The 10,390-nt window shown below is 31.3% G+C and overlaps 1 protein-coding gene across 1 annotated transcript; it reads left to right on the top strand.

Moving 5' to 3' along the window:
• Positions 1–3,420: 3,420 nt before the first annotated feature.
• Positions 3,421–3,573, top strand: BDR25DRAFT_169395 (uncharacterized protein; the record flags this gene model as incomplete). The annotated part of the gene is made up of 1 exon (XM_033684117.1): positions 3,421–3,573. A coding segment is annotated over one exon (153 nt), but the record flags the coding sequence as incomplete, so codon positions are not given.
• Between the last annotated feature and the right edge of the window lie 6,817 nt (positions 3,574–10,390).

Consider the following 10,390-nt stretch of genomic DNA (forward strand, 5'->3'; position numbering starts at 1 on the left):
TTTTTTATGCAGAGGTGTCTAAATTAGTAGTAAAGGCAGTAAAGTTCTAATTTAGTAAAAAAGGACATAGATTTTTTTTTACTAATATTAAAAAAAAAGTGTCTTTATTTTTATATAACGTACCTAATGGGTTAGCTGGCTACACAGGTTAGCCGGCCACTTTTGCTAAGCCCCCACTAAACTCTACCTATCTACATAATGCCTTAACAACAACACTAGATTAAATCTTCTAAAAAATGTCAGATATAGCTTGCTTTTTAGGCTTTTAAATAAGACTTAAAACTCTTCTTATAACGCGCTGCAGCTATCTATAATGTCTTTTACACAACACTAAGCAATTAACGCGCTAGACAGCCTTTACAAGCAGAATGCTGGCCTAAATTAAGGAATCTAACTAAGCTTAAGAAGAAGGTAGTTGTTAAGTACATACTTAAGCTTATTACGCGCAGATTTCCCCTTAGGCTTACAGCTGTAGCTAATATAGCTAATTCCTTGCCTGCAGAGCGTAATCTAGGCTAGGTTAGCTTAAACTAGACTAGTATGTAGGTTAAGCACTGCCCTAAGTTTATAATAAAGTTTAATTATAAGTATAATTATAAAAGAGCGCTTTACAAGGATCTAGAGGTTATCTAGGGCTAGTTTTGCCTAGTAGCTAACATAAAAGCTAAGTACAGTATCTAGGATAAAGACAGGTATAACTTTAACAAGTTAGGCTTTATAATAGGCTAGATATTAACTAGAGTGGTTGTTACAGCTTTAGAGAGATAAGGATAGCTAAAGGCAATATAGTAAGGTAATAAAAAGTAGACAATAGTTATTTAGAGCATTAACGCAACAGAGTAGGCTATAAAATTATAAAGCTTTAAGTAGTAAATAAGGCTGCTACGTAACATAGATTACATAAAAGAAAGCAAATTTAGGCAAAAAGGACCTTAATAGTTAAGGATAGGGCTTGTCTAACTGCTCTAAAGGAGTTTAGAGCGCGTAGTAATAGGAAGAAGCTAAAGACGCAGGTGTGCGCTAAAGGAGGTAAGCTAAGTTAAAGGTAATGCAGGCAGTGCAATTAGACTAGGCATAACTTACATACATATAAGCAAGTAGCAGAAGTAGACTTTAAATAATATCTTGTGTTGTATTACTTTATACAGGGCTAAAGTAGGCTGTTTTGCGAGAGAATAGGGTGGTTTTAGTAGGGGCTTGGCAAAAGTGGCCGGCCAACCTGTTAGGTACGTTAACAGGTATAGTAGTTTTGTTTTTATATATAATAACATTTAAAATGTTATTAAAGTATGCTCTAAGTTAGTTAGCATCTGCTAGTAATAGCAGAAATAGTGTTAAAGTCTTTAAAATGTAGTATATAACTAAACTAATTAAGTTCTAGATTTATATAGTACTAATTAATCCTTTTAGTATCTAGCTTTTAAAGCTAATATCTGTTTAGCTAAGTGTCTAATTAATTTTTATATATAAGTTTTTTTATATATACACCTTAAGTTAAAACTTACTAACAGTAGAGATCTTTGCTACGCTTATGTCTTATAGTTTACTTTAGTATACTATATAGTATTAGTTATTAAGGATAAACTGCTTAGCATACTTTTTAGGTTTAATGCTGTAGATGTCCTCTTCTGTTGCATAGTGTAAATAGGCAGCAGAGGTAAAGTAGTTAATAGCTTTTTTAACATCTTTACTCTCTTATTTTATTTTTTTTATATTATGCAAATTATTTTTTTTCTTAAAGTAACTTTTAAAGTCTTAGATATATAAAGTAATAGCTTTATATAATAAAGTCTTATTATAGAAATTTTTATATAAAGTAACATACTAGTTTTTTACTTATATATAGTTATTATAAAAGTAGTTTAATAACTAACATTCTTTCTTATAGCAGATAAAGCACTTTTTTGTCTGTGTGCAGTTGTCTCTAGATTGTAGCCTAAACTTAAATAAAAATCTTCTATGTTATCTTTTTCTATGCAGAGGGAAGCTTTTTTTTTGTTGTGCAAAGTTGTATTAGTAGTTTATGTAGTATACATTAAGCAGTTCCTAGAAGTATTAGTTTACCTTTTAGTTTATAGTAACTTAAAGTAATGCTTATAAGTTACTAAATAAGGCTTTATATAAGAGCTTAATAGTAAACATAGCATATTCTAGTTCTAGTTATTCTTAACAGGCGTATACAATAGTAGTGTGTAGTAGAACATCTTCTTAAAATTTTATTTCTAGTGCCTTTTATATAAGCATAAGCTTGTTAATTATTATTTTAAAAACTTTATATAAACTTTTATTAAAGTTTTTTTATTAGTATTATGTAACGTATTCCACCACCGAACCCGCCAAACCACCAAACCCGACAAAATCTCTTAGCATTGCGAACACCACGTACAAGACGCAATGTCTAAACAACACAAGACTATACTAACTTAGCAAGAAAGCAGAATTATCCTTGCGCTCTAGGCCTACTGCTTACGCTAATTTAAACGCGTATAATAAGCTATAGTAGCTTTTAACATGCCTTATTAGCAGCTTACTGCTTAGCTTAATAGAATTATGTTTTAACCTACTATATAACTAAATTGCTAGAAACTTACTGCAACTAAAAAGCAGATAATTATATAATATATCCTTAACCTTAATTTACAAGGATTCGCGCCCTAGCTATGCAAGGTAGTAAATATAGTAAACAGACTGTTAGCTACGCGTAGTAGGACACTAGTAGGGATAAACTAGCCTACATAGTTTATGTCTTGTATAGAGAAGCTTAAGATAGCGTTTAATTAAGCAAAAGACTACTAAAGAATACTCTAAGAAGACCTAGAGTTAATTATAAAGTAGTTTAAGCTTATATAAGACATAATAGCAAAATATAGTGTTTATAATAATAATATCTACAACTTTAACAAGACTAGCTTCTAGATAGGCATAATTAGCACTATAAAAGTTATTACAGGTTTAAAAAGACGTACAAGGCCTGTCCTTACACAGCTAGGTAACTAGGAATAGGTTACTGTAATCTAGAGCATCTGCGCTGCTAGCTACGCTACCCCGCTATTTATTATCTACAAAGAACGCGTCCACATCTCTGCCTAGTATAAGAAGATGTTAATACTGCGTAATTAAAAGCTATTAGTCTTTAAAAATAGCTAGATAAATAACACGCTTAGTTTTAAGTAGTTAAAGCACTTTAATAAGCATATAAAAACGCGTTAGGTGGGGGTATACAGGCTGCTTATACTAGATAGCTATAAGAGCTACTTAAACTAGAATTTTAAGAATTATTACTTTATATAAAAGATCCTTACACTCTATATGCCTACGCATTTATTGCATATCCTCTAGCTACTTAACATAGTGTGCTTCTTGCTGTTAAAGCTTAAGTACTCTTAGCGTATACAAGACTTAGCACGCTAACATGTGTAGCATGTTAATAAAGAACACTTCCTTCTAGCCTTTAAAAACATGTTTTTAGATGTTTTTATATATAATAACTATAAAAAGGCCTTTAAGGCATCTAGACTAGTTCCTATTAACACGCAGGTAGTCCTTAATTGTCTTAACGTGCGGCTGCGTACCCTACTACTAGGACCCCTACTAGAAACGCTATAGCAATTAAAGACCTTAAGCAATTTATATAAATTTAGATTATAATTAAAGCTTATACATAATTCTTTTATATAATTACTAATAACAGCATAAGAAAGCTTTTTACAGCTTATAAAAAAAGCTAAGAAGATGCTACATAGAAATATACTTATAAAGGCGCGCGTATAAGAGCTTAAAGAGCAATTAGCAGACATAACTAAGCGCAAGGGGCGTAAAAGAAAGCAGATCTAGCAAGGTAGCACAATAGAGTATAGAACTGCAGCAGCGCAGGTAGCTACTAAGGCGTCTGTAGTAGCTTAGTAGTTAAAGAAGGCTTGTAGTAGTAGTAATTAAGAAAGAGCCTAACCAGCTCTGCAGCGCTGTAGGAACTGTAGGGAGACTAGGCACAACGCTTGTACGTGCAAAAAGGATAAAGAAGAAACACTAGAATTAGATGCAGGCACGTTGTACATAGGTTCTCTATTTAGTTGTGAATAAAATTAGAGTTTTATACGTAGTGTTCACAATGCTAAGAGATTTTGTCAGGTTCAGTGGTTTGGCGGGTTCGGTGGTGGAATACGTTAAAAGTTATTATTATTTAGTTTATCTAGTACTAGCTATAGTTTACATTAGTGTTAAAGTAACTACTTAAGGTGTTATATAAATGCTTCTAGTTATATCTAAAGCCTATGTTGTGCATATAGTACATATTTACCTAACCTTTTAAGATATCTAGAAAGATGTCTATGTACTAAGTTTTCTAAATATCTAGCTATTAACATAAATTAATAAAAATTCTTATTTTATTTATAAAAATGTTATATAGTTAACCTGTGTAGTTATTATTTTTTTTCTATACTTTTTAAAATTATATAATTTTATTTACTAAAAGTTTTTTTTTAGCAGTTTCCCTCTAAAGTAGAAGTTTATACAAGTTGTAATGTAGTATAGATTGTGCAGGTAGTATTAGTAGTGCATACACTACTGCAGGCGGTGGTGTGTACAATTAAGGGTGTAGAGCAGGCGTTAGGTAGAGTAGCATGTATTGTTTATACAGTAGTTAGTGTAGTGCTAGCTAAAGTGTAAGAGTAAGTAATACTAGTACATTTAGTGTTAATAGCAGCATTATGTTTAGTCTGCTTCTGTGCAGAGCCTTATATAGTAATAAAAGTTGCATATAAAGCTTTTCTAGTGTAATTACTTTTTCTTATGCTATATTATACAGCTTCTAGGCTTAAGTACCTTTAGTGCCTAGCTATAGTGTAATTCTTTTATTCTTTAGCACTTATATAAGCTCTCTTTTAAACACGCAGCTAAGTACTAAGAAGTCTTATAGTGTTTATTTTTTAAAATCTTTTATATATAAACTTAGAAAAGTAGCGCCTTTTTAAGTTATTATGTGTAAATTAGTAATTATGTAACTTATATATAATTAAGTTTATAAGCTTATTAAAGCCTTTAACATGTTAATCTTATTATTCTAGTACTCTAGGCTAGTCTTATTCTGTAGTGTTGCCTCTAATATTCCTATGTCCTTTATAAGTTTTTTATATAATAAGATTTACTCTTTATTCTTTTTATTATTACATAGAGTTATTAGTTGCTAGTAGAATTCTATTGTAATAGTATAGTTAATTACTTTTCTAGTAGATTGCGCAGGTACTGCTAGGTTGTGTAGCTTTAATAGCTTTAGTGTGCGCCTTACACTATCTCCTCCTTACTTTGTACAGTAGTAGAACTTGCTGTATAATGCAAAGGATTAATCTGCTATCCTAAGAGATAGGTAACTAAACAAAGTACCTTATAGAGCGTAAGTGCTCTATTGTTACTCTTTCTAGAGAATAGGTAATAAAATAAAGTATCTTATAGAGTGTAGGTACTCTGTTATTACTTTTACTAATTTACAGTTAATTAAATTAACTACTAATTAGTGTTAAATAGGCTCTAATAGCTAGCTGCTTATAGTATAAGCACTTAAGTAGCAAGAGTAAGAGTAGTGTACAGTGTGCACAGCGTATAAGGTAAGTAAGGTAAGAGTAACATGTTTCTAGTTTTATTACTCTTATCTTTCCTTTATATAGAGGAAAAGAGGGATATCTAGATGTTTGTGCACAGAGGTTCGCGCACAAGCATCATGTGACATAGATACGTGGTCCTGCTCGTGCGCGATCGCTCGTATCCAGACTGTGACGCTGCTGCTGCGTACAGACACACACATAATTAACACAAGAACTAAATATAGTCTATAAAAGGTATTAGTAGAGCTATAGCATAAGTGTCTTAGACACTCTAGACTAGCTACACTTAAACACCTTATATAGCAAGCTAAGAGAGTGTAAATTAAAGAAATTATAATAGTCTAATATAACTTATGTAGTAGAGCTAAGATATAATAATAAATTAGCTATATACTATAAATTAGTAATAGCAGACTTAGTAAAAGACTGTTAATTAATTTCTATATATATAAAGCATAAAGCATGATAAAAAAGCAGAGTTAAATGCTAATTACTAATAAGTATTTTAGCCTCTAGTAGGACCTCTACTTTAAGAATAATAAGCTTACTAAATTAATTATTAAAGCTTTTATAATTTTTATTTTCTTTTTAAAAAACTATTATAACATTACTATAAAAGTTATTAAAGCTAATAATAAGATTATAATAGTAAAACTAGAGGTAAAATACTAGCTAGCATTACATAGAATAACTGTTAAGCCTTTAGCACTAGATACATAAGCCTAGAATAGAGAAGCTAAACGCTTAAAGAGTGTAAATAAGAAAAAGTTATAGGCTATGCAACTAAATGCTAACTTGCTATAGAATATATAGCTATACATTACTAAAGCTAGCGTATACCTATATAATTAGACGCTAAACTATGCTAATAACTAAAAGACACTATATAAAATCTTCTTTACATAAGCAGCTTTAAATAATAGAGTTATTATGTTAATTTAAAAGCTAAGCTTTACACATTTAAAAGCTTATAGCTGTAAAGCATTTATAATAACTAATAACACACATTAGAACAAATCTAAGCTATAAAGGCTAGACTTAAAGGCGTAGATTAGATATCTAGTTAAGTACTAATTATTAAACATCTACTGCGTATAGATACTACTACTAGTAAAAGTAATTTATACATATAACATTATTTTTAATAAACACTTAATTTTTAGCAGTAAGCTTAAAGACCTAATAGATAACTTTATGTATAATATAGTAAAAAAAATTACTATATATATTAAAATAATTAAGCTTCCAACACTTAGTTATTAGCTAGAGATAGAGTTATTCTATAAAGACAACACTATAGATAATATATTAAATTTTAACAAAGTAGACCTACTAGGCTACTATTAAGAAAGGAAGATTAGAGATAACTATTTATTTTCTTTAAATACTCTGCCACCTATAGCATTGCTTATGCAGTTAATAGCTAGGGTTGCACTAAAGCTAAGCTAAATAAAGTTTTTAAAGACTGTACTATAGGCTACAGCCTTTATAGCTAGCATAAGATCTAGAAGTGTAGGAAAGTATAGCAGCAAGACGCTAAATAAAGCAGCATTAATAAAGATACTATTTAAAAGAAAGACACCTTATAGAAGCTAGCTGCTACTTTTACTATTAACTTAAAAGTAACTAGAAGAGCACTTTCTACATAAGATGTTTAAGGTAGCAGAAAGAACGCACTTAGATAGTTATTAGACAATAAAATCTTAGACAGAGGTCTAGATAAAGCTAATTAAGGCAGCTAGACAGTAGATTCTAGATTGTATGTAGGTGTACACCTACAAGCTTAACAAGCACTATAGATTATAAAGATGTAAGGTGTAACTTGTAGTCTATAGTAATTAATAAAGAAACATTACTACATAAGATACTTACATTGCTACCCTAGCAAGATGCTTATTTTAAATGCTAATAGCAATATCTACACGCTTTAACTTAAAGCTTAAATAATATAATATAACTAACGCGTTTATACATGCAGCAATTAACTACAATATCTACATATAGATGCTAAGAGGCTATTAGAAACTAGGTATAATACTAAAGCTTTAAAAGGCACTATATAGCCTATAAATTTCTTCTCTACTCTAGTAACACTATTTTATAATAACCTTTAAAGGCCTTAAGTTCTTAGCTGTTCTACATAAACCCTACTGCATAACTAAAGCTAGAATATTTTATTTTTTTATATAGACAACCTTATTGTTGTGTACAGAAAAGGCTCTAAAGCAGATGCACAGCGTGTAGTAAACTAGTTACAAGAAAAGTATACTCTAACAGGAGGCAAGGACCTATAATAGTTTGTTTGCATTGATGACTCAGATGCATCGTCAGCATAGTCACACGATAGTCGGATGTGTCAGATGTGTTGTCACACGATGGTCGGATGCATCGGCAGATGCATCAGCACCATAGTCTGTTGCCAAGACCCACCCACTTATTTCGCATATATATAGACTCCTGCAAAGGACTCCTCTAGCAAGAGATAGAATGCAGTTCCTCATGCCTCTGGTGCCCCACATAGCTTCACAACTTACCTACTGCGTGCCTAGCTACATAGAGGAGATAATATAGGCTGCATAATTAGAAACCTACTGCGTGCGTAGCTATATAAAGAAGGCTTCTTATTAGCAGCCTACCTTATTAACACCCCCCTTAATTAATTACTTATATAAGAGGTAATAATTAACTAACACCTCTTTTCTCTTTTTTACCCCTCTAGGGATTAATTGCTTGTACAGAAGGCAACTAACTAACACTTCCCTCCCTCTTTTACCCCCCTAGGGATTAATTGCCTGCACAGAAGGCCCTTAACTTACACCCCCCCTTAAGCTATAGCGTCTTTATACACTTTATATAAAAGGTTATTAGAGGTTATACATGTGTCTAAAATAATTTTACATAAAAAGTTAGATTTAGATCTTCTACATAATAGAATGAATATAGACTCTCTTTTACTATAATAATAAGCTTTATATATAGTGTACATCCTCTTTAACATGTGTAAGCTGCTAAAAAGAAAGTACACACTATAACAGTAAAATAACTTTAAAGAATAAATAACACATAATTTTAACAACCTTCTTTATATAATTATATTAGAACTTTTTCTTACTTTAGCTAAGCATAGGCACTATTTTAAAAGCAGGTTAAATTATATGTAAGCTAAGAAGCTAGGGGATATTATAAATAAAAAAAGCACTAAGGGTTAGCTCTAAAAAAAAAGTAGAAGAGTAAGAAAAAAAAAGAAAAACAAGTAAAATTAACATATAGATAAGTAAGTAACTTTATAAAAAGAAAAAGTTACTAGTGTCTATACATGTGTATAGCTAAATTAAGTTGCCTAAAACAGTTAGCTATCTAGCCTGTGCGTTAGAGGCTATGTGTACTTAAGAGCCCTCTTTCTTTGTATAAAGAGAGAGGGTAGTAGTTAATAATAAGAAGATCTTTGCCTGCTCACCTCTTAGTACGCCTCTTAGGCGTACGTTTGTTCGATTGAACCTAGGTCAACCAACATTATCTATAAAAAGCAGTAGACTGTAAAAATCTTAGGTTAGTAGTTACTGTGACGGTGCTGCTTGTCAAGCTCCGCTGCTAGTCACATGATCCCGCTAAGGGTTAAGCGAGCGCGCTAGCGCCTTGGCGCTGCGCAAGCTTTTCTCTCGCGAAAACCCTTCGCCTCCTTCACTCCCCATCCTAGTTTAGCTGAAATAGAGCCGACCTACTCTACATTGCTTCCCCAGCTCTATACAGCAGTAGAGACAGTGCTTGTCCTCACAGTTACTAAAAAACTAAAGACACTTAGTAAAACTATATACTAGAAGATTCTTAAAAAGCTTAAGTAAGTATAGTATAAAAAAGTAAAAGCTATACTACTTAAAAAAGGCTATGTAATTCTAGATAGAGTCTTTTTTACTCTAAAAGCTATTAAAGAATTAAATAAACTAGCATTTTTAAAAAAGCATTATTACTACACTTATTAACCTAGCACTTTTAGTAAAACTAAAGATGCATGTAACTATAAATTTTAACACTTACTTACTTTTTATAAGCATAATTCTAGATAATAAAAGTGCTACACACTTATTAATTAGTATAAAGCTGCTTATACCTAAGTTATTTAAAAAAGTTTAAAGTTTATATATAGTAGAAGTAGGCACTTGGTTCCTAATTTAGAGAATAGAAACTAGAAAGCTTAAAAAAGTGTTAAAAAAGCATAAAAAAAGCGCACAGAAGATCTTACACTATAAAAAGTAGTTATGGTAGAAGGATTTTACATTAATATTATCTTAGAAGCTTATTTAAGAGAAAAAAGACTATAGTATTTAAAACTTAACTGTATACTGCGCATAAACACACTTCTATAAAGATAGAGGTAACAAAGTAATCTTCTAGAAAGAAGCCTCTAAGATTATTAAAATTCTTAATAAGTAAAGTTAGATTTATAATGTAGAAGAAGCTTTTAAGCTTTTACCTTAAAGGTTAGATAAGTAGTAAAGTAATATACTAATTTAAAAGCTCTAAAAGTGTAAGCTTAAAAGTATAGAAACTAAAAAGCTTATTAAAACTTAGGTTAGCTAGCTAGAGAATCAGCACTTAAAGGTAGAAGTAACTACATAGGTGTCGCGTAAGAGAGCACATGGTCCTGGTGTCGCACCTGTGTTTCGGACGAGCAGCCTGAGACACTTGGCGCTAGAGCTCCCACTACATAGGCAGGCTCCCTATGAGCCTCTTATAGTTAATAGACTTGCTTCTCATTGCTCCCTGATCAGCGGTTGCGACAATAGGTAATA

This window comes from Lindgomyces ingoldianus (genome assembly GCF_010093535.1).
Source record: "Lindgomyces ingoldianus strain ATCC 200398 unplaced genomic scaffold BDR25scaffold_16, whole genome shotgun sequence".
NCBI lineage: Eukaryota > Fungi > Ascomycota > Dothideomycetes > Pleosporales > Lindgomycetaceae > Lindgomyces > Lindgomyces ingoldianus.